This window comes from Littorina saxatilis, linkage group LG6, assembly GCF_037325665.1.
Source record: "Littorina saxatilis isolate snail1 linkage group LG6, US_GU_Lsax_2.0, whole genome shotgun sequence".
Taxonomy (NCBI): Eukaryota; Metazoa; Mollusca; class Gastropoda; order Littorinimorpha; family Littorinidae; genus Littorina; species Littorina saxatilis.
The window spans coordinates 7470240-7496138 of NC_090250.1; the positions used below are offsets into that span (position 1 = coordinate 7470240).

At 42.1% G+C, this 25899-nt stretch overlaps 1 protein-coding gene across 1 annotated transcript in view; it reads right to left on the reverse strand.

The window, feature by feature from the left end:
- The window catches only part of LOC138969668 (uncharacterized), an 87514-nt gene that overhangs the window by 22789 nt on the left and 38826 nt on the right, over positions 1-25899 (reverse strand). Inside the window, exons 23-36 of the mRNA XM_070342526.1 lie at positions 24625-24750; positions 23954-24088; positions 22193-22381; positions 20572-20779; positions 16379-16485; positions 15845-16038; positions 13760-13977; positions 11423-11732; positions 4529-4674; positions 3487-3605; positions 2514-2636; positions 1815-1991; positions 1085-1213; positions 283-320 (exon numbers count right to left, since the gene is read on the reverse strand). Coding sequence (XP_070198627.1) covers positions 283-320; positions 1085-1213; positions 1815-1991; positions 2514-2636; positions 3487-3605; positions 4529-4674; positions 11423-11732; positions 13760-13977; positions 15845-16038; positions 16379-16485; positions 20572-20779; positions 22193-22381; positions 23954-24088; positions 24625-24750 — 2219 coding nt within the window. The remainder of the gene's footprint in view (positions 1-282; positions 321-1084; positions 1214-1814; positions 1992-2513; positions 2637-3486; positions 3606-4528; positions 4675-11422; positions 11733-13759; positions 13978-15844; positions 16039-16378; positions 16486-20571; positions 20780-22192; positions 22382-23953; positions 24089-24624; positions 24751-25899) is intronic.

Below are 25899 nucleotides of genomic sequence, written 5' to 3' on the forward strand. Positions count from 1 at the left end.
CCTCAAGCCAGAAGTGGAATAACACACAATAATCCAACAGGTGATAGTCCACACAGAAAAGAAGCCTCTTAGTCCAAAATAATCCGGGAGCGTAGCAGAAACACAGCCGGTCTGACACGCGCGAAAAAAGAAAGAGGACGCGCCACCTACATCCTGTAAGGGGGAAGCACTCGGACAGTGCTTGGGATCCACGGTGGCGCATGGTTATGGGAGATAATTGTACCCACTCAGCGTTTTGTCCAATTTTTTCGGCCTATAATAGATAATGTGCAAGAATAGTACTGTCGAGGTAAGTGTTATATTGACGACACATTCAGGCGCTATAACAAAACAAAGGAACCTGGATTTTGTCTTAAAGTAAAGTGCAACCCTTTTAAGACTTTCTCCTTTTTAAGACATTGATCCTTCATTTTTTTTTCATATTTTCTGACAGTAATTTCTGTAAAATTAGGGGAAGTACGACTAATATGGACCATTTTTTGTGTCTTGCTGGTACCTATTTTTCTTGCGAAGAAGCAAGCACCGTTAGTTTGTCAGAACTGGCGGTGGTCCATACCAGGACCCGGTCCATATCAGGCGCGCTTCCCCTACCTCCGTTTTAGGACTCCCTCCTTTTTAAGACCTCTTTTTCTCAGATTTTGGAAGGACTTAAAATGTGGGTTCCGCTGTACAATGTTCGGTTACAATCGCTTTAAGTAATAATTATGACTGTCGGTTCTTCTTCTTCTTCAGAAAAAATTATTTCAGTATTGCAAAGTGGTGTTGATAGTGTCGAATGTAAACAGAACAGTCTCAAACGCCATCTTTGGTTTACGAAACGTCACGAAGTGACGTCAACGGTCTAAAAATCGCCCAAGTCCTGGAGAACTGTTGCTAAACAATGCAATAAAGAATTAATTATTTCTCGTAATTGGTAAGGACTTCAAACCTAAAACTTTGCAGGAAGCTTAATTTATACATCCCCGCAACGATGGGAAAAGCCCTGGAAGTAATTAAACTAATTAAATAGGACTATGTAAGCCTTTAAACGTTCACTTATCTTACCATTCTTGATTTTTAATTCGGTAATTAGGGATTGACTTACTGGTGTCAGCCCCACACAGACCACAGGTGTACCGACACAGGTGAGCAGCAAAGTCAGTGTGGGCGATGCAGGTGTCGGGCAGGTCCAGCAACACGGAGGGACAGTCAGGGTGCCGGTCAGCACACGTGTCTGAATACAGATCGATATGAATGATAAGATGGTTCCATTTTAAAAGGGAGAAGAGGATACGAAAAGAGAGAGAGAGAGAGAGAGAGAGAGAGAGAGAGAGAGAGAGAGAGGGAGAGGGAGAGAGAGTGAGGAGAGAGAGATAGAGAAAGAGAGAGAGAGAGAGAGGGAGAGAGAGAGAGAGAGAGGGAGAGAGAGGAGAGAGAGAGAGAGAGAGAGAGAGAGAGAGAGAGAGAGAGAGAGAGAGAGATCAAACAGATACAAAAAGTCACAATACAATAAACAGTTCGGTTACCGGTCTGAAAACATTTCTGGAATCAAATCGATATGAATGATATAATTGGATGATTTGATTTCAAAAAGGAGAAGAGAATAAGCAAAGAAAGAGATAGGGTGATATTGAGAGATACAATAAGTTACAATATGATAAATCTGTACCATCGAGGGTTATGGTATAAGCCACAGGTATATTTAAGCATATACTGTATAGGTAAGATTTTTCAATCTAGCCCTCGCCAGGAAAGGTATGACATGAATACATTAACGAAGATACATGGATACCAAAACAAAGGTCTGTTTCTGTCTGCACTGACTGTTCACAGACCTTTACAGACGTATCCCGCGGGAGACCACTCTCCTTCACTCAGGCAGGTGCGCGTGAGAGTTGCGCCGCCTTCGTTACACTTGTAAGTGACGGTGTCGCCAACGCTGTATTTCGTGAGAGTCTGCTGGCCTGTGATGGTCGCATCTGGTACGCTGCTGGGGGATCCGCATGTCACGTCTGAATGCAAGGAGACGGATATTTTATGTTCAAATGATCTGGTTACATAGCTACACACACATACACACACAAACACACACTCAACCACGCACACAAGCATGCACGCACGCACACACGCACGCACGCACGGACGCACACACACGAACGCGCACGCACGCACGTACACACGCACCCACTCACGCAAGCTCGCACGCACGCACGGACGCACGCACACACACGCACACACACACACACACACACACACACACACACACATATATATACGTGACACTAGCGTGCGTTTATGTATACGTGCGTGCGCGCTCGTGTGTGTGTGTGTAGTGTGTGTGTGTGTTAGAGAGAGAGAGAGGGACGCACGCACATACACAGATAGTCAGACAGACAGACAGACAGACAGACAGACACACACACACACACAGATATTCAGTGAGACAGACATACAGACAGACAGACAGATCGACAGACAGACAGACAGACAAACAGACAGGCAATGGGGTTAAAATCATCTCCTAATAAACTCACCCCTGATTGGTGCAGGAGGGTGTTGCATGTTGCAGGTGGCGGCACACCCAGCACTCAATACCTCGTCCCTTGTCTTACCGCACACTTCGTCTGAACACGTGGTTGCTGTATCCCGAACTTTTTCTGGTAGGAGAAAAGAATTCGAAACATGACGACGACGACGACAGCGTTTCTTATTTTTTTGTGGATGTAAACACACGAACCTTGCTTTTGCGAATTTGAGTTTTGGAGGTGTCTGTGTTCTAGCTTCCACTGTAAAGATATTAACTTATGTAAAATCCATCTGTTTATTGAATATTTTAGGGTAATGATCAGGGGCGGATCAGTTGCTTTGTAAGGAGGGGTGCACTTAGAATCGAAACTGATTGTGATGGGCGCAAAGCGCCCGAATTTGCTAGGGGGTGGACATTTTTTTGGCCCAAAGAAGCAAAATGGTGCCATCTGGTGCCATTTGAACTTAGAAATGGTCAAAGAATCCGCTTTCCAAATTTTTATTTTTTTTGCTGGAGGGGGGTTCACCTGCACCCTGTGCACCCCCCCTCGTCCTTCCTGATGATTGGCCTTTCCAGTCATATAGCTGGTTTTAAGTAACGGCCTCATCACACAGATCTGCACTCAAACGCATCTGCCTAGTTTTGTATGACGCGTAATATGTAGAATGGCAAAGCCCTCAGACTCACGTTTGCATAGTGTGTCTATTTTACAATGATGTTACCCCTTCACATACAGAGTGTTGAAACCTCAACAAAAAGAAAAAAAGAAAGAAAAAAAACACGACGGTTAGCTTCAAGAATTCTATCTTTCATCTGACGATGAGTGCCCCAGAAACATCGCATCAACAAAATAACGCATTGCTTAGTTAAATAATGCGTTATTTAGATCACAACCACAAAACTAAATTTCTTCACAAACGGATTTCCATACGAGTTTTCTGAATAAAGAGAAACCATCCCCCCAAAAAATGTTTACTGACCAACATTGCAGACATCGCAGTACTCTGTGTTACACTGTGGATCTGTGTAGCACCAGGGCATATCCAGCTTGTTGCCAGGGTTACGGCAGTAGTTCTTGTCCAAACCAGCTTCAAAGTCACTGAAAAACATGATCATGACAGCTATAGCTACAGTGGAACCCCCCTTTTAAGACCTCAACAAATCTGAGAAAATCAGGTCTTAAACAAGAGAGAGTCTGAAAATGTGGGTAATTTTACAGAGGTTATGAACAGAAATTCTGATAAAACAAGGTCTTAAAAAGTACGGAGTCTTAAATTGGGGGGGGGGGGGGGGTCTTAAAAGGGGGGTTCCACTGTATTATAAAACTAGGTCAGGATCCGAGTTCAAGGCAGGTGTTTAAAATCTCTAGCCCTGCTCTTACAAATAGAACCAAAAACGTAAAGAATTGATTTTGTGTTTAGTCAAAAAGGCTTAATTCATCGCTACACCAGAATAGTGTAAGTGAATTAACTGTGCGAAGAGAACGAAAAACCAACATTGATTGTCATGCGGAATGCATATTTTCAGTAGTGACTATAATTTACTAATGATTACAATTACTCATTTACACAACTTATGCTTTCACAGGATCCTTAAAAAAGACAAATATTGTGTCCATACCGGATGAATATTATACGTTATTTGTATTTCTGACCAAATTATGACATTTAACACAGATCGAGACAGTCAATGTTCCACCGAGACCGCGCCATCAGTCGAGATGAACAATGACTGTCGAGATCTGTGTAAAATGTCATATTTGGGTCAAAACATTTATCTATCGATCGATTTTAGTTAGATTTATTTTTACTTTTTAAGATTGAACGTAGACAAACATGCACTCTTTTGTAGTCTGGGCTATCCGCCTAGAAATGAGTTTTTGAGGGACCCTGACGTCACATGGTTCAAAGCAGGAAAATCCCATGTTCAATCGACACATAAGAAAATATGCAGCAATCCTTTTAGAACTGTGTACCTGACTAGAAAGAGCAAACGAGAAGACGAAGTAGTAGAAGAGTGTACCTAGCGTTGAATGCATCATGCGGACACTGAGTGACCGCTGTCCAGTCCAGGCAAGGTTTCATGCTACGTGTGTAGTCCTTGGGTCCACGGTACAGTCTGCCTTTTGTGGCTGGCTCGAAACACTCGTCTGCCTCAGCTGTCTTGTTCTGTCACAAAATAGCCACCAATCAGTGAAGAAAACTGCTGCCCTACATGCCAACCGGTGTAACACGAAATTTTTACTCCACGAAAAATTTACTCCGGAGTAAACATTTCGTACGAAATTCTTACTCCGAGTAAATTTTTCGCACGAGAAAAGAACTCCCCAAGGCACGAAAAAATTACTCCCTACACGAAATTTTTACTCCCCAATTTTTTAACTTCCAGTAAAACTCTCGTACGCGAAAATGGGATGCCAATAATTATGTGATCTCGCGCAAACGAATGTCGCGCTACTCTCAATCAATCAATCAATCAATCAATGAGGCTTATATCGCGCATATTCCGTGGGTACAGTTCTAGGCGCTCTGCAGTGATGCCGTGTGAGATGAAATTTTATACGGCCAGTAGATCAGTTGCAGCCATTTCCCGGCGCATATTTACCTTTCTCCCTCCACCCCTTCCACCACCAAGACTAACAGGGGACAAGGGAGTATACATTTCGTACACCTGGCATGGGAAGTTAAATTGCTCGTGTTAGGGTGAAGTAATTTATTCGTTTTTTATTCGTCAGGGGGGTTGTTCAGAATAGCCTTGCATTAAACAATGGAACCCAAAGATGTGTTGAACTTGAAAGGTATCACTTTATTTGTTCAGGATGGAACCACATGGTAACAGTCAAAAACATGGCGAACATCGACTGTCCCGGATGTGGCTGTTCGATCAAGAGTTACTTCCCTTGATGTTAGTCGCGAGTAGGCCTACATGATTATGTACACTAATCATGTCATTTCCAAACATCTCCCTTTCTTTTTGAGTTCAAAAGTAACTTGAGAACTGTTCTGGTACTAGTGACTGTGATTTCAAGTTCCTGGATTTTGTTGTTGTTGTTGTTGACCTTTTAGTCAATATTAATAATAACTGAAAAACTCAAATCATTTTTTTTTTTCATTAACTCTAAATCTCAGTCACTCTTCATTCATTGCCATTATACATCAAACAAAGAAATGACATATTGCATACTGTCTTTCACACATTTAGTTACCTTACTAAATAATGTTTCTTGGACAATGGAAATTCAGCGTCTCAAGTAACCCAAATGAACTGAAATAAACGTTAATACTGTTCCTTGAAATGCTGTCTTTCCATTTCAATTTCAATATTGCTATTTCTCACTATCATGACCCAAATCAATACAAATCAAGATGTTTAACTTTTTCAACTTAGTTTGCATTAATACGGTCATGATATTATGCACACAACAAATTTCTGGCTCACGGCTCAAATAATAAAACAAAACACAGAATGGGTTGCATCAGCAACGCTCTGCAAGGCACCACCACCTCTACACTACAGAGCAAAATCGGGCACCTCAGAAGCTGCTAAGCTTATTTCTTCTTAACAACATCTTGACGATAGCGAATGGGCACTTTGGCAATGAAGCCTCTGGATGCACGAGTTCCATGTCTTGTTGGGCTCCTGCTAGCCTCTGTGCTCTGGTGAGTGGATGTGATGTCCTCAGAATCTGCTGGTTCAATGTCCTGGGAATTATCAGGTGACGTGACGACCTTAGGACATGCTGACGTGACATTCTGGGGATCATGTGATGCTTGACCTTGCTCGACAGGTAAGGGTGCAAAGGTTACCTGCCTTGGAGTCTGCATGTGTTGAAGGTGTTGTCGGTTGCGACGGAACACACCACCTGGCGTGTTCACCAAATATGTCCGGTTCCTGGCGTCTGCTGCGACGACTGTACCGTCAGCTTTCCACGGTGTTTCACCTGGACTGGAGCCAAGTAGGACTGTGTCTCCGGGTTGTAGCGGTGATAAGGCTGTAGCACCTTTACGCCTGTTGTAGTTCTGCCTGTAGTTTTCCTTTGTCCCTGCGTCTTTCTTCCGGATGTAGTTGTCATCTGGAGACTGCGGTGATAGATTCTTTGGGAGTGTAGGAATCTTTGTTCTCAACGACCTTCCCATCAAGGCGACTGCCGGGCTCACACCTGTACTGGAGTGAGGTGTGTTACGATAGTTAAGCAAAGCTAGATCAGGGTCTGCCTGCCTCAGTATTTTCTTTGCAATCTTCACGCCTGCCTCAGCCTCGCCATTTGCCTGCGGGAACCCTGGACTGCTTGTGCGATGTTCAAAGTCGTACTCCTCTGCGAAGTCTTTGAACTGTCGACATTGGAACTGAGGGCCATTGTCAGAAACGATGACCTCTGGGATGCCATGTGTTGCAAAGATCAGACGAAACTTGTTGATGACTGCGGTGGATGTGGTAGAGTGTAACTGACGAACTTCTAGCCATCTGGAATAATAGTCAGTCACCACCAGAAAATCCCTACCCTGGCGCGAACACAGGTCTGCCCCTAGTTGCTGCCATGGGCGTTGCGGCAACTCTGTAGGACGAAGTGGCTCATGTTTCTGGGCTGGTCGTTCTTCTCTGCACACACTGCAGGAATTGACAAGTTCTTTCAACTGTGTGCCCAGTCCTGGCCACCACACTGTAGCCTGTGCATTTTGCCTGCATTTGTTCAGTCCTTGGTGAGTCTCATGAAGCTTCTGAAGAACGTTCTTCCTCTCTTTGGATGGGACAACGATTCGATCATTATAGACTAACAGACCATCAACTAGTGAGAGCTCTCCCTGCACTAGCTGGTATGGCCTGAACTGCTCATTGACTGTAGACGGCCAACCATTCAGTGTGTAGCTGATCACTTTCTGGAGTTCTGGGTCATGCACTGTGGCTGCACGTAGAGCGTCCATACGTCTTGAAGTCACTGGCTTGCTTGTCATGACGGAGTCCACGTACGCTGTGACCTCGTCACTCAGTTCTTCATCCTCAGATGAGTGGGGAACAGGTTTCCTTGAGAGTGCGTCTGCTATGACCAATTCTTTCCCTGGAACATGACGGACCGCAAAGTTGAATCTCATGAGACGAAGTAGAAGTCTCTGACAACGAATGGGTGTATTGTCGATATCTTTCGACGACATGAGTGGTACCAACGGCTTGTGGTCTGTCAAGAGTTCGAACCTGTCCAGACCGATGAGATACTGTGAGAATTTCTCACAAGCGAAGACTGACGCCAGACACTCTTTCTCAATCTGACTGTATCTGCGTTCCGCTTCTGTCAGCGTTCTTGAGGCATACGCAATGGGTACGAGATTATCGTCGATCCACTGCATCAGTGCAGCTCCCAGGCCGTAGCTACTACTGTCTGCACTCACCACCGATTTCCTGTCTGGACTGTAAAATCCAAGAGCTGGTGATTGTGAAATCTGCCGTTTCACTGCCTCGAATGCTTGCTGTTGTGCTGGTCCCCAGCACCACGCCGTTTCCTTCTGAAGTAGATTGGTGATTGGCTTGAGTGTTGATGCCATGTGCGGTACAAACTTTGTCAAATAGTTCAGCATTCCACACAGTGTTCTCAGTTCTGTGACGTTGGTAGGTGGAGGCATGTCCCTAATGGCCTTCACCTTGTCAAGATCTGGGCTGACGCCGGCCTCACTGATCCGATGCCCAAAATATTTTACTTCCTTCTGTCTCAGGTGGCATTTGGACTTGTTGAGTTTCAGCCCCGACTTCTCGATTCGCTCCAGCACCGCATCGAGACGACGGTCATGCTCTTCCATGGTGCGGCCATACACAATAGTGTCGTCCATGATGGTTTCGCACCCTTCCAGTCCCTGGAGTGTTTCTTTCATTTTGTGCTGGAAGACTTCTGGGCCTAGAGAAATTCCCATAGGAACTCTCTGGAAACAGAAACGCCCGAATGGAGTCATAAATGTGGTGAGCTTCTGGCTGTCTTCTGCCAATGGAACTTGGAAAAATCCAGACGCTGCATCCAGAGTGGAGAATACGGTAGACTCGGCCATTTTGGGCGCAATGTCTCCAAGGTTTGGAATCAGACAATGTGGACGCTTGACGGCTTTGTTCAGTCTTTTATAGTCCACACAAATTCTGATGCTGCCGTTCCGTTTCACCACCGGCACCATGGGTGCACACCAGTCGCTGGGTTCAACAACTTCTCGAATTATTCCAGCTGACTGCATTCGTTCTAACTCCGCCTTCACATTCTTCTGAATGGGGAATGGTACTCTGCGAGCTGTAGTCACGCAATAAGGCTCTGCATCTTCCCTCAGCCTGATAGGGACTGGATCAGTATGTAGTAGTCCTGTAGTGCCAAACACACTTCTGTGTACTTCTTCGACTCGTGTCACTAGCCCCATCTTTGCTGCGACTGATCGACTCAGTAGGTTGTTGCCTACCCTACTGGCTACTACAACGACCTTGAACTTGTAGTGGTTCTCTTTGTAGTTGGTCTGTGCGTAGAATTCTCCTCGCACGGTCAGTCTACCTCCTGGTGACGTCAACACAGCAGCAGACTTTTTCAGCTTTGGCTGCTTTTTCAGTTTCTTGAAAGCTTGTTCAGACATAATAGAAATGTCAGCGCCTGTATCGATTTTAAATCGAACATCTGTGTCCTTGATGCAAAGTGTGGTCATCCACGGTTCACTTTTCTCAGTGACGACTGCGTCAAGCAAAACCTCTTGTTGCTGCTCACCGTTCTCTTCTTCTTCAGAGTCTGTCACTACTTCATGCACACCCGTGCGACACATTCTTTCGAAGTGGTTCTTTTTGCTGCACTTCCTACAAATCTGACCTTGTGCTGGACATTTCTCTTTGCTCTGATGCTTGTAGCCACATTTTCCACACTGACCTGATTTATTCTCTTCTCTTCCTCCTCTTTGTGGGGGACGAAAACTTGAGCCACCACGCCTGGGTCTAGGCTGCTGTCCATGACCTCTGTTGTAACCTCTGCCTCTTGAGCTATGAGAGTGTGACATCGAGTGTCTGAACTGTGCTTCGTCAGTGGTACCTGTGGACTCATTATCCTGTTTAGACTGGTTCTTGATCTGCTCATACTGTCTAGAAATTTTCAGTGCTTTGTCTAGTGTCAAATCCTGCTGTAACTGCAGTTTTTCTCTCAAGTGAGTATCAAGGAGACCGACTACTAATCTGTCCCTAATTTGGTCTTCCTCATCCTGGTAGTTGCAGTGCTTTGCTAACTCTCTGAGTGCTCTGTAAAACTCTTCTACTGTTTCACCATGTCGCTGTCTTCTCTGTTGTAGCTGTGACCTTTCGTAGATGACATTTTTCTTCACCACAAAGTAGCTGTCCAGCTTCTGAACCAGAGTATCAAAATCTGTGTCTTCCTCGTCGACTTCATCGCCGTCTTGATTCCGTGTCTTGCCAAAATGTAGCGACCGGAAAACCTTTTCTGCATCGGGACCCATTACGTACAACAGTGTGTCGCGCTGGACATCCCCTGCTTCATCTTTCAACTTTGATGCATTTCTAAAACGCTTGAATTCACTTATCCAGAGAGGCCACTCTTCTGCTTGGAAGGAGAAACGCTTGGGTGGATCTAGGCGCATCATGTTGAAATTTCAGTCAAGAAAGAACACTTACTTGCCGATGTCGATGTTATGGTGACACTTTGCACTCAAAAGTTACACAGTTCTGCATGAAAGTTCAGTTTCACTTCTGACACCATGTTCAGAATAGCCTTGCATTAAACAATGGAACCCAAAGATGTGTTAACTTGAAAGGTATCACTTTATTTGTTCAGGATGGAACCACATGGTAACTGTCAAAAACATGGCGAACATCGACTGCCCCGGATGTGTCTGTTCGATCAAGAGTTACTTCCCTTGATGTTAGTCGCGAGTAGGCCTACATGATTATGTACACTAATCATGTCATTTCCAAACAGGGGTAACATTTGTGTACGAAATGTTAAAGGCACAGTGCAGCTCACAGCCTTCGTTTTGCGTTTTTGTTGCAGCTGAGTGCATTTACAGTTCAAAAATCCTCCTATGGTAGTAAAACAAACCCAAAACTACCCAACGACGACATCTGTGAAGCTCGACAGTTTCTTGTTCACGCGAGTGCATAAATTAACCTAGTTATTACGTGGTGTTTGGTCGGAGTTCGATTCAACTGAGTGATTCCGGCCTCCATTTTGTTTTACACAAACTCATGATGATGTCTGACATAGTTTGCTAGTGACGTGTCTTTTTGTGCATGATGTGGTGATCTACCTGATCTAAATTTAGATCCAAAAATAGGTCAAGACCAGCCGGGTCCGAGTACGAAATTAATTCGTAAAAAAATCGCAGTTCTTGACTCTTTGGGTGCAAGTCAATGAAACTTGGTAGTTCTTCTAACGGATAGCTGCCTGAAGTATGACTAAAAGCCCCAGGGGCTCCGTGCACCTGGATTTGACAAGTTCAGTACCTTTAACTCGGAACTCACCTGTCGTGGGGAGTAATTTTCTCGTGTAATGGGGGAGTGCTTTTTTCGTAAAGTGAGTAAAATTTTCGCACGAAATTTTTACTCCGGAGTAAAAATGTCGTGGGAGTAATTTTCTCGTGTTACACCGGCATAACGGGCAGTCAGCAAGTGAAGAAAACACAGGTCAAGTCTAGTCAAGTCATACAGTCTGCCCTTTGTGGCTGGCTCGAAACACTCATCTGCCTCAGCTGTCTTGTTCTGGGACCTGATAGCCACCAGTTACATTGCTTTAAATTGTTAGTTAAATTCTTTATTTTGATCTGATTTCTTTGTTAAAGGGTATTTGCTTTATTCTGACCTTGACTGTACCTGAAGAAAACGTTTTCTGTGTAGATGTAAATACATATAGTAGTAGTAGTGGTAGTAGTAGTAGTATAGATGTTGTGGATTATGATTGTTTACCTGTGTAACGATGGCTCTCATTGAGAAGATACGACACAGGTACGACCCCCCTGTGAAGCTGAAGCCGTACACCTTGCCCTTGACTGCGGTGCCAGGGGTCATTACCTCATACCAGTACACGTTGTACGACTCAGGATTGTCGTTGACGTCACATAAATTTAAAGGTAATCCCAGTTTGTCGCTGTCGTACAGCACGGCGATGATGTCCCCTGTTTTCACTGCAATTCTCTCCCCTTGTGGTAGTGTAAGAGTGTAAAGGCCGGGTTCGTCCACTGTGAGGTTCAGCTTGTTTTCACCAATAAATTCATACCTGCAACATCGATACAACAAAACAAATATGTGACCCTCCACCACGAAATGAGTCGCATGTCACCTCGCGCGGTTCTGCGCTAGGCTTAATATACGTCCGGGGAGTGTCTGGTAACGGTGTGTGGGTCACCTTAGTCACAGGCTAACTCAAACAGTGTTCACTCTTTTCTAAAACGGTTTTCACCACTGGATAGAGCATAAAAAACTCTTTATGAAAATGTAAAAATATGAAAATCATGCAAAGGTGACATGCGACTCATTCCGTGGTGGAGGGTCACATATAAACACTGCCAAAAGCTTCTTTTCTATTTATTCTTCTTACCTTCCAGATCCCCGCCCATTTGAATTTTTTCAAGAACCCAGCCCATTTTTATATTTAGTCAAGTTTTGACTAAATATTTTAACGTAGAGGGGGGAATCGAGACGAGGGTCGTGGTGTATGTGTGTGTGTGTGTGTGTGTGTGTGTGTGTGTGTGTGTGTGTCTGTGTGTGTGTGTAGAGCGATTCAGACTAAACTACTGGACCGATCTTTATGAAATTTGACATGAGAGTTCCTGGGTATGAAATCCCCGAACGTTTTTTTCATTTTTTTGATAAATGTCTTTGATGACGTCATATCCGGCTTTTCGTGAAAGTTGAGGCGGCACTGTCACGCCCTCATTTTTCAACCAAATTGGTTCAACTTTTGGTCAAGTATTCTTCGACGAAGCCCGGGGTTCGGTATTGCATTTCACCTTGGTGGCTTAAAAATTAATTAATGACTTTGGTCATTAAAAATCGGAAAATTGTAAAAAAAAATAAAAATTTATAAAACGATCCAAATTTACGTTTATCTTATTCTCCATCATTTGCTGATTCCAAAAACATATAAATATGTTATATTCGGATTAAAAACAAGCTCTGAAAATTAAATATATAAAAATTATTATCAAAATTAAATTTTCCAAATCAATTTAAAAACACTTTCATCTTATTCCTTGTCGATTCCTGATTCCAAAAACATATAGATATGATATGTTTGGATTAAAAACACGCTCAGAAAGTTAAAACAAAGAGAGGTACAGAAAAGCGTGCTATCCTTCTTAGCGCAACTACTACCCCGCTCTTCTTGTCAATTTCACTGCCTTTGCCATGAGCGGTGGACTGACGATGCTACGAGTATACGGTCTTGCTGAAAAATGGCATTGCGTTCACTTTCATTCTGTGAGTTCCACAGCTACTTGACTAAATATTGTATTTTCGCCTTACGCGACTTGTTATTTTTCCAAGATCCCAGCACATTTTTATTTTTCCAAGATCCCCGCCCATTTTTATTTTTCCAAGATCCCAGCATTTTTATGTTTCCAAAAACCCAGCACATTTGTTATATTTCTAAGAACCCATCACAATTTTATATTTCTATATCTTTCTAAACACCTCATCCACAGACATTTTCTTACAGCTTCTCGCCATAATGTGGGAATTTGCATTATTAGGGACACGTTTCCTCGTAGCCAACGTTACTTTGGTAATTTATTTACAAAATCCCGAGACACATAAATTGATGTTCTTCTGTTGCTGTTTTCCGAATATACAAATAGAAAAAACAGTCACCAAATTCAAGTAAGCGTTACTCGTGTTAAAGAGAGATCGCGCTAAATAGCGAGACTTACGGTTCGTGTATCCCACTTTGATATGCATATATTACTTTAAATAAGCTGCAGATGTTGGTAAAATGTTACGCCCTGGTCACATTACAATGAACGCACTGTCGGACGCCCAGTTCACATTACAATCAACTCACTTTCGAGCGCCCAGGTCACATTACAATCAACTCACTGTCGGACGCCAAAGTCACATTACAATCAACTCACTGTCGGACGCACAGGTCACATTACAATCAACTCACTGTCGGACGCCCAGGTCACATTACAATCAACTCACTGTCGGACGCCCAGGTCACATTACAATCAACTCACTGTTGGACGCCCAGGTCACATTACAATCAAGTCACTGTCGGACGCCCAGGTCACATTACAATCAACTCACTGTCGGACGCCCAGGTCAGCGCGACGTCTCCACACTTGGAAAGCCGCAGAGCCTGAATACTTGACGTAGAACTGCCACTCCGAGATCTCACCATAGGCAGGGATGAAGGAGTTGTCGCTGTCAGCCATGTAAACGTTTACGCTAGCTCCGACTGACCCCCTGGAAACCAAGGGTACTTGGCTCGTCGCCATGTCAGGAGAGTCAGGAACAGTGTTGTTCTGTTTTCACAATAAGACATCAAAAGACCCTTGAAACGTTAGTAAGGTACCTGTTTCAGAGGTCTTATTAAAATGTTGAAAGTCAACACTTTAGTCAGTAGTCCAAAAGAAACTATCGTTTTAAAATGTTACAATCATACTTCGAGACACTATATCGTACGGGGATTTTAACCATCATTATCTGACCGAAAATGATTAGTTAAAATTTGAACCGTATCAATCTATCAATCAATCAATCAATCAATCAATGAGGCTTATATCGCGCATATTCCGTGGGTACAGTTCTAGGCGCTCTGCAGTGATGCTGTGTGAGATGAAATTTTATACGGCCAGTAGATTGCAGCCATGTCGGCGCATATTTACCTTTCACGGCCTTATTCCAAGTCACACGGGTATGGTAGACAATTATTAACTGTGCCTAAGCAATTTTGCCAGGAAAGACCCTTTTGTCAATCGTGGGATCTTTAACGTGCACACCCAATGTAGTATACACGGGGGGTGGTTCGGACACCGAAGAGAGTCTGCACACAAAGTTGACTCTGTGAAATAAATTTCCGCCGAACCTGGGATCGAACTCGCGCTGACAGCGGCCAACTGAATACAAATCCAGCGCGCTACCAACTGAGCTATATCCCCGTCCTGGCTACTTGCACAAGGAAAAGCGAAGCAAGCAATACAAAATTGCTGTTGTCCGGGGGGCATTGCCCCAGGAGGAAATTGTCTTCGTGGGGCAAGTGTTCGGGGGGACGGGGGGGGGGGGGGGGGGGTAATTGTCCAGGGAACAGTTAGCAGTTTCGGGGGGAAAATTTCCGGTGTGCAATTATCCGGCGGGTAAAGGGGGGGGTGGGGGGGAGGCAACTATCCTGCTACTAAATATACATAACAAGGAGACCAACACACAAAACTGTCAAAGGCAAAGGGTCAAATCAGCAATAAAAAACAAGTCGCGTAAGGCGAAAATACAATATTTAGTCAAGTAGCTGTCGAACTCACAGAATGAAACTGAACGCAGCAAGACCGTATACTCGTAGCATCGTCACTCCACCGCCCGTGGCAAAGGCAGTGCCCGTGGAATTGACAAGAAGAGCGGGGTATTCGTTGCGCTAAGAAGGATAGCACGCTTTTCTGTACCTCTCTTCGTTTTAACTTTCTGAGCGTGTTTTTAATCCAAACATATCATATCTATATATTTTTGGAATCAGGAACCGACAAGGAATACGATGAAAGTGTTTTTAAATTGATTTCGAAAAAAAAAATTTGATAATAATTTTTATATATTTAATTTTCAGAGCTTGTTTTTAATCCAAATATAACATATTGATATGTTTTTGGAATCAGCAAATGATGGAGAATAAGATAAACGTAAATTTGGATCGTTTTATAAATTTTTAATTTTTTTTACAATTTTCAGATTTTTAATGACCAAAGTCATTAATTAATTTTTAAGCCACCAAGCTGAAATGCAATACCGAACCCCGGGCTTCGTCGAAGAGTACTTGACCAAAATTTCAACCAATTTGGTTGAAAAATGAGGGCGTGACAGTGCCGCCTCAACTTTCACGAAAAGCCGGATATGACGTCATCAAAGACATTTATCAAAAAAATGAAAAAAACGTTCGGGGATTTCATACCCAGGAACTCTCATGTCAAATTTCATAAAGATCGGTCCAGTAGTTTAGTCTGAATCGCTCTACACACACACACACACAGACACACACACAGACACACACACGCACACACGCACATACACCACGACCCTCGTTTCGATTCCCCCTCGATGTTAAAATATTTAGTCAAAACTTGACTAAATATAAAAACACCCCATAAATTTAAAAAAAATATATATATAACAAAGATATTCACTTACCGGATAGATTACAGCTTTGAACGAGAAGACCCGGCAATTGATCTCATCCGAGAACCCGTGAGGTTTCTGGGGCGAGAAATCGCCTTCATCCTCCCGCGTCAAAGACCAGGTCACTCCAAAACTGTCAGGCTGTTGGTCACCGTTACAGTCGTCATAGGGCACTTTGCCTCTCGGGCTGCTGGGTTCCCATATGCCTATACGATTAAGATTAAGATTTAAGATTAAGATAGGATTCATTTGTTTCAACCATGTGCAATATATTAGAAAAAATTGCTTGGTTTAAGTTTTTAATAATTATTCAAACAAAAACAAATTACAAGTCCTTACCGAATTTCTGACACACGCACAAGCGCGCGCGCGCACACACACACACACACACACACACACACACACACACACATACATACACACACACACACGCACACACCCCAAACACATACACACACACATACACATACACATACACACACACACACACACACAAACACACACACATACACACACACACACACACACACACACACACACACACACCTATACTGTCTCCTGGTTGCACGTGAATCCAGTCCGCTTCTTGCACGCTCTGTGTCTCTGCGCCTTGGCCCAAGGTCATCACTTGGTTTTGACCGACAAGGTTGAAGCTGTCCAAAAAATGAAGACAGATTTTAAGGCTTGACCAGGCAGGTTTCACGGTAATCAGACTCTTTGATGTGTGTAAACTTTGCCTTCAAATTACTTGCTTACTGTGTTGATTTTCATCATTTTTTCTGCTTGGCATGAGTAAGTATGGTATTTGCAATACAAAAAAATAAATAAAAGCTAAAATATTTGTGTTTGAGCAATTATTTGAGCGAGTTTTTCGAAGCGAACGTGTGAATCCTGACAGACACCATTTCCTTCTGTCACATGACCCCATCTCAAAGTGTGATTCAAGCAGACACGAAATATCACACAAAACATATGATAATGGGGTTATTAATTCAATTAATACACAAGGTTAGTCTCTGACTAGATAAAATAGGGAAAAAATATCAAATGGGAGCATAAAACCGTTTCTGGAAAAATTTTCAATCGCCACCGAAAGTGTCTGTCAGTAAAAAAAACACGTGCTTTGTTTGCAAAGCAAAGCCTAATTTTACACATCGCGTGCTTTTGTCTGTTATTCTTGCTTGTGAACATCATTTTATTGATGTTCTTCACTGGAAAGCAGGTGTATCATCAACAGTATCACAAAATCGCAAAGAATGAACATTTTTGTTGTGATCCGACCGGTGTCTGTAGACGGAATCACACGTTCGGCAAACTTCGTTTTTAACGGAAATAACCGAGCCTTTCATCGGAAACGACGTTTCAACCGCTTCTTATCGTCTGCAGGAAGAAAAAGAGGAATGCGATACCCAGTAAGTAAAACATTTAATCGTTTTTAGTGCCTTTTGATCAAGTTTTGTTGCGTCTGTCAGCAACGTTCGTCAACCCAACGTTCGACACAGCGACGCGCGCATACGGATTTGCAGCATTTGCATTCGGAAAGTGAGGGATTTGTGAGTTCGTTTGCATAATTTCAATCGCTAGTAGGTTTTCCCTTCGTCTCCCATTGTTGTGTTTGCATGTTATTGGCATTTCATTGTGTAAATTGAAAGTTTGTGAGTAACAGTAGTACAATCTGTCGAACGTTGGCGACGCTGACAGACGCAAATATCGAACGTTGCCTTCAATGACAGAAGGGCTTGGCGATCGTACTTTCGATTCGTAGGAACACAATATGGAGACAGCAATGTGCGCTCGTTACCACAACGGTCATGAACCGGTGTAACACGAAATTTTTACTCCACGAAAAATTGACTCCGGAGTAAACTTCCAGTACAAATCTTGTACGAAAAAAGAACTCCACAAGGAACAAAATTTTTACTCCCCAAATATTTACTCCCAGTAAACATCTCGTACGAGAAACTTAGGGCCTACTCCTTCGTTTATAATTCGCGCAATATCCCATTTACGTGCAATCCCGTTTTGCCGCCGTCCCATTTTGGCAACATTTCACAAGGCATGCGTCATCTTACTACCGCATCCCATTTTGGCGCAATCCCGTTTCGCCGCTATCCCATTTTTTTATTTTCAATTTTTAATTTTTACATTTAGTCAAGTTTTGACTAAATGTTTTAACGTAGAGGGGGAATCTAGACGAGGGTCGTGGTGTATGTGTGTGTGTCTGTCTGTGCGTGTGTATGTGTGTGTGTGTAGAGCGATTCAGACCAAACTACTGGACCGATCTTTATGACATTTGACATGAGAGTTCCTGGGTATATGATATCCCCGGATATTTTTTTTTTATTTTTTTCGATGAATACCTTTGATGACGTCATATCCGGCTTTTTGTAAAAGTTGAGGCGGCACTGTCACACCCTCATTTTTCAATCAAATTGATTGAAATTTTGGCCAAGCAATCTCTGACGAAGGCCGGACTTTGGTACTGCATTTCAATTTGGTGGCTTAAAAATTAATTGATAACTTTGGTCATTGAAAACCTGAAAATTGTAAAAAGAAATAATTTGTTTTTAAAACGATCCAAATTTACGTTCATCTTATTCTTCATCATTTCCTGATTCCAAAAACATATAAATATGTTATATTCGGATTAAAAACAAGCTCTGAAAATTAAAAATATAAAAATTATTATTAAAACAAAATTTCCGAAATCGATTTAAAAACAATTTCATCTTATTCCTTGTGGGTTCCTGATTCCAAAAACATATAGATGTGATATGTTTGGATTAAAAACACGCTCAGAAAGTTAAAAAGAATAGAGATATAAAAGAAAAGCGTGCTATCCTTCTCAGAGCAACTACTACCCCGCTCTTCTTGTCAATTTCACTGCCTTTGCATCGAGCGGTGAACTGACGATGCTACGAGTATACGCTGTTGCTGTAAAAATGCAGTGAGTTCAGTTTCATTCTGTTAGTTCGACAGCTTGACTAAATGTTGTACATGAACAAAGTATGCAAACCAGATGATCCAGCGACGTCCTTCCCAATTTATGTCCAATGGACGTCTACCCACAACACGCCACTGGATGCCGCGTGGTCAGCCAACCATGTGGTGCCAGTCGTGAAAACCAGGTTCTTTGTCCCACAGTGAGACATTCAAGTTGGGGACTTTGTGACCGCTGACTTTGTCAGCATGGATGGAAAGGTGGAGAGATACAGGGCGGTGATCATCCCCAAGTCAACCCATTTCCCCGATGGGCCAGATCGAGAGGAGATCTGTGTGAAGTGTTTGCGCGCAAAAGACAATGGGAGATACTATGTCTTTCCTAATGTTGATGACATTTCATGCTTGCCAATGGCTCAGATAAAAAAAAATCCCACCAACCAACCATGAACAACAGGGGGGATTACTTTTTTTGACATGTGACCAAGTCTCATTTGAGCGTTCACAGTGTTACCTGAGAATAGCACACCCCCTTGAATTGGGACCAAAGAAAAAGCGTTGTATATATGCATTTTTGAATGCTTTTCTAAAGTCATAAGTTCATTTGTGAATTTTTTTTTTTTTAATGGATTGTTTTGCTGAATACATGCAGTTAAGAAATTGACCCCGTTTTCAAATTTAGGGGGTAGGGTTGCCCCATAGCCCACGTATGTCTGTGTGACTGTGTCAAATATCAATCTACTCTGCGTACAAAATGTATAGATGTTTGTTTTTCGATTTTAGAATGATTTCTTAAGCTGGCTATAACTTCTGAGGTCTACAGGAAACGATAAAGATAAAAAATGTACAAAATATAAGTAGCGTCCTTTATCTTACCATTGTTCTGATCAATGCTGTCCCTTTATTTGCAAGTTAACCATTTTTCTTAATGTGTTCAAGGAGTATGTTAAAAATTATTATCAATGGTTGCTTTAAACAGCACCTTTGGGCAGTTATTATGCACTAAAGTTGTAAAAGCATGTTTTGGGGGTTTTAGGATATAGCGTCTTGGAACGCCAATCATCTTGGAAATACGAATGTTCATATAATTTTTTTTACTGTTTTGGATAGATAAAAAGTTGAACTCTTGGTGCAAACTGTTTTTTGGTCCCTGTTTGACTATTTATTATTTTGGAATATTGTGTGTGAGGGGGAAACTGCAATCCTCAATATCATGAAACGTGCCCTCACATGAAAAGACACTATTTATGGCTCCCAATAAAATTAGTCATTCTGAAAGGCCCACAAATAAAAAAATAAAATAAAATTAGACATTATTTGTTAAAACCTAATAAGTAATATAGAATTCTGTAAGGCTCTAACAAAAATATGACGTTCTATAAAGCTCCACAGAAAAGAAGACACTATTTAAGTTTAATGACCGCGATGAAGTTAGGCATTCGTTAAGGCTTACAAGAAAAGACGACTTTCTTTGAGGCTCTTAAGACGAACAAACAAAATCGTTAAGGCTGGAGTTTACCCCTGAGAACAGGAAGTAGAATTTAAATATTTCACTCGTCCAATTGAGGAGTTCCACAGAAATAAAAGATAGACAGTATTAATAAACAACTGATTGAAAACTTGGGATCTTTATCGTGCGCATTGTTGACCAAAATATGAAAATTTTACAGAAATCACGACTGTCATTGTTCACCTCGGCCGATGCCGCGGTCTTGGAGTACCACTGACTGTCTCGATCTGTGTAAAATGTCCAATGTGGGTCAACAAAACAAATAACGTATAATGTTGTTGAGAGTTACCTGTATATGCCGCCAGGAGGATTGGGACGCCAGACTTGGAACATGGTCCAACCGGGCTCAGTGCTGTAGAATTTCCATTCCTTGATGACGCCGTAACGCGTGATGCCAAGGCTGGAACCAAAACTGGTGTACGCGTGCCCCGCGGAGGTTGTCTGCGAACGTGGAATTAATTCCACTGTATTACTCTCTTGGTCAATTTTATCCGGATCTGAAATTCAGAAAAAGTCAAATGATAAATCATTTTATTGTAGTACAACGCATAGTCGCAAATAGACGTTATCCGGAAATAACTCTGCCAGGATTTCGAAGCGGCGTGCAGGCATGGGAATTGAAAAAAGTTAAAAAGGCTGAACATTTGTAAGTAATATCAAAATCGTCGGCGCGAACCGCCTAGTCTTTAGGGGGGTCCGGGGGCATGCTCCCCCGGAATTTGTTTTCTCCAAAGAACCCAAATAGTGCAATTTGGTAGTTTGCCATTAAATTCAGTTTTCAGAACCATTTTTGCACTAACCGCCCTAAATATTACAATCTTCCCCGATAAAAGTTGAGATCTAGAAGATCTTGCCCCCCCCCCCCCCCCCCCCCATTTATTTTTTCGGCGGACACTTTTGCTTTTTCGGCGGAACAAAAAAATATTTCGGCAGAAATTTGCCTTTCGGTGGACAATTCCCATGCCTGGGTGTGGCAGAGTTAGTGCCCGGATTGAGAGGCGAACTGTGCTACGTTCGCACGCTGAATATTTCATTCTGTAATAGGACTATAGGATGACGTCATCAATTGAACATTTCCAAAGCATTGTTCTTGTAGACCATGATGTGGTGTCCAAAATGTATCACCGCTTTGAAATCCTGACAGAGTTATGTCCGAACATCGTCTATTCATCCCGTCAAAAAGCGACCGTTTGAGACGATCATTGGGGCTTTGAACCTCAGACGGGGTTACATCCGGTTAGTGCCAAGTATACAAGGTATAGGCAAAGAACTACGACCTTGCAGACGTTTTGGAGCAAGATCTTCTAGATCTCAACTTTTATCGGGGAAGATTGTAATATTTAGGGCGCTGTGTGTCTCCTTTCCCTGGCTGCCTTCACCTTCCCTAACCCTGAATAGAGTCAAGTACCTTTATTCTGCTTGGTGGACTAGAGCGTGCTCGAAAAAAACACCTTTGTATAACATTATTTTTGTATACATTCCTTAAAAAGAAAATACCGAAACAATCTGAATCAGCCACATACATTAAAGGCTAACTTTCTTCCGATCAAACTATTAAAACTTTTTTCCCCCAGTCAAGCTTCGAATTGTACTGATCTTGTCTTGATGGAAAAAGAATTCTTTTATGATTTAAGACTGTTTGTGTAACAAGCTGTCAATTTATTATTTAGATTTTAAAAGTTAGGACTAGCGCCAAAACGCACCACGGTCCGATTGTCTCTGACACAATCCGCAAAATTAGTTCTTTGAAAATTGCTCGCTCTTTATGTCGGGCACCTAGGATGTTCCCGTTTGGTGAGCGTTCAAATGGAAGGGTGTTTGTACTGTGTGTAAAAGCCTGACAGTATCTGTGATGGTTTACGGGAGGCTTACTGTGCCTTTAACACAGAATTCGTAGCATACACACCCACCTTCACATACTGGTTGTTGACCATTTAGACTCCCATCGTGTCCACAGGCCTGCACTAACTGTCCCTTACTGACCACTAGCCCATCACGACATTTGTAAGTGGCCATTGTTCCACGGGTCACTGACGTTTCTCCCAACGGGTTGACCAGTTCCACGTCTTGTGATGATGGTGTTACAGGACACTTTGGAGCTGGGGAAAAGAAAGAAAGAAATAAGAATCCAAAAACAAAAAAGACTGCCAACGTTCCAAAATTCAGAATAAATAAACAAGAATGGTAGGTTATTTGAAATTTCATGTTCTTTGGGTCGACGTACTAGTTAATGTAACGTTTTGTTTTGTCTATAATAAACGTTCCAATTACATACCATTCTTGTTTTTTGAAAAAAAGAAGAAAACAAATGTGTAAAGCCGAACATCCGTCTCCAGGACACGAAGCCTCGTTATAGTAGAAGGTCACAGAGCTAGATCTAGCGTCTCCAGGACACGAAGCCTTGTTATAGTAGAAGGTCACAGAGCTAGATCTAGCGTCTCCAGGACACGAAGCCTTGTTATAGTAGAAGGTCACAGAGCTAGATCTAGCGTCTCCAGGACACGAAGCCTTGTTATAGTAGAAGGTCACAGAGCTAGATCTAGCGTCTCCAGGACACGAAGCCTTGTTATAGTAGAAGGTCACAGAGCTAGATCTAGCGTCGCAAGCGACACCGGATGTAAGACAAGAACAAATATCATCAGTGTCTGTCCACTTCAAAAGCAACTGGGTCTACGTGCTGTTCTTTTGTCAATACTTAAACGTTCCAATAACCTACCGTTCTTTCTGTGTTTTTTATTCATATCTCTTTACTCCAAACAAACACACTGGAATAAGGTAGACGGGCCACAGCACACAGATGACTTCATTCGCACTTGGAAAGCATGACACCATACCTGTGCCTAAATACCCACATGTTTTGTTCTATTCCTTTGCCAGGACCACACTTACTTGAATCAGTTAGACAAACACACAGATGAAAGCTCACAGATTACTTTATAAGTACATGGAGAAGAAGACTTGTGTGAACAGTACATGTGGTGATTTTTGTCCGAATGGTTAATTGTTTTATGTAGGTTGTACATTTAATTGTTCTATTCTGTATTATGTTCTTTTGTAAAGGACCTAGAGCCATACGTTAGCACTTAAAAATGTCCAGTTATTAATATTATTATTATTATTATAAGAAAATAACACCATACCTATGTGTAAATACCAACTTACTTTTTACATTTAGTCAAGGTTTGACTAAATGTTTTAACATAGAGGGGGAATCGAGACGAGGGTCGTGGTGTATGTGTGTCTGTGTGTGTGTGTGTGCGTGTGTGTGTGTAGAGCGATTGAGAGTAAACTACTGGACCGATCTTTATGAAATTTGACATGAGAGTTCCTGGGTATGATATTCCCGGACGTTTTTTTTTCATTTTTTCATCTTATTCCTTGTCGGTTCCTGATTCCAAAAACATATAGATATGATATGTTTGGATTAAAAACACGCTCAGAAAGTTAAAACGAAGAGAGGTACAGAAAAGCGTGCTATGCAGCACAGCGAAACCACTACCGCGCTGAACAGGCTCGTCAGTTTCACTCCGTTTTGCACAAGCGGCGGACTACGGTCATTGTGAAAAAATGCAGTGTGTTCAGTTTCATTCTGTGAGTTCCACAGCTTGACTAAATGTAGTAATTTCGCCTCATGCGACTTGTTTCTACTTCTTTCCCATGAATACACTTACTGGCATCAGGTAGACAGACTCCACAGGTAAAGGGACACAGTTGCCTGGCAAAGTCGCGATGAACCGTGCAGGTGTTCGGGTTGTCCATCAACATTGACTCACAGTCAGGCTTCCGGTCAACACATTTCTTTCTCTCTGAAATATAAACCGGTTACACTCTTTAGGGATCAAACTTTGAAAACGATCAAATGAGCCTTGGAAATGTTTGAGTGCGTGTGTGTGTGTGTGTGTGTGTGTGTGTGTGTGTGTGTGTGTGTGTGTGTGTGTGTGTGTGTGTGTGACACTGTGTGTGTGACACTGTGTGTGTGTGTTTGTGTGTGTGTCTATTTAAATGTTTGTGTGTTCGTGTGTGTGTGTGTATGTGTGTGTGTGTATTTATAATCATATATTTATAATCATATGTGTGTTTATGTGTGTGAGGGGAGGGGGTGCGTGCGTGCGTGCGCGCGCGCGTGTGTGTGTAAGTGTGTGTGTGTGTGTGTGTGTGTGTGTGTGTGTGTGTGTGTGTGTGTGTGTGTGTGTGTGCTTGCGTTCGTGAGTACGAGCGTGTCGCTGCTGGATTGCGTCTTTAATTTCTGCGTCTTGTGAGTGTGTGCATCTTCGTCCTATCATATGGCCATGCCTCTGCTAGCATAATGTCGTGTGCCACAATGTCCAAGTTTGTTCAGTACCAGACAGGTGGTATTTGCAGACAAAGGGAAGAAGAGTTCCACAGTCAATGTCATTCCATTCGTTACTATAAATAGAAGCATACACCTCCAGGCAGTCCTGATTGTTCCAATTGTTTGGGGCGCCATCTGGGAAAAAGATTTTACATTACCACATAATTATGTTGATAATCTTCAATCTAGAAAAATAATGTTCACAAAGAGAAAGTCTTTTTTTATATCAATATCAAGGGGGGGTTTTGAAAGGGTATTCACAATGTTGAACTTTCATGTTTTAAAGGATCGCTGGGCAGAAATGTTTCTGATGTTTGAGACTTAAAGCTAATCATAATGATAATCAGTCTGCCATAAGAGCAGGTGGCTGATTACACCTAAACTCGCACACACCTGGGTAGCACGACTCTGTTGCTGCTAGCTTACCACCAGGAGGAAGCGACCGGAATTTCCCAGCAATGAAATAATAAAGTAAATGAAACAACACATAGCAATACCTTGTTCTTGCCTTTGATTGTATATATAGTTCATAATCTCTTCAGTAACATTTAAACATCATTATTCATGTAAGAATTAAGGAGCGCACTGTTTAGTTCGATTATAAAATAAAACCTTGTTATTATACAAAAACAAGTCGCGTAAAGCGAAATTACTACATTTAGTCAAACTATAGAACTCACAGAATGAAACTGAACGCACTGCATTTTTCACAATGACCGTAGTCCGCCGCTCGTGCAAAACGCAGTGAAACTGACGAGTGTTTAGCGCGGTAGTGGTTTTGCTGTGCAGCTGCATAGCACGCTTTTCTGTAACTCTTCGTTTTAGTTTTCTGAGCGTGTTTTTAATCCAAACATATAATATCTATATGTTTTTGGAATCAGGAACCGACAAGAAATAAGATTAATTCTTTTTAAATCGATTTCGGAAATTTACTTTTAATCATAATTGTTATATTTTTAATTTTCAGAGCTTGTTTTTAATCCGAATATAACATATTTATATGTTTTTTGAATCATAAAATGAAGAAGAATAAGATGAACGTAATTTTGGATCATTTTATAAAAAAATTATTTTAATTACAATTTTCAGATTTTTAATGATCAAAGTCATTAATTAATTTTTAAGCCACCAAGCTGAAATGCAATACCAAAGTCCGGTCTTTGTCGAAGATTGCTTTACAAAAATGTCAATCAATTTGATTGAAAAATGAGGGTGTGACAGTGCCCCCTCAACTTTTACAAAAAGCCGGATATGACGTCATCAAAGACATTTATCGAAAAAATG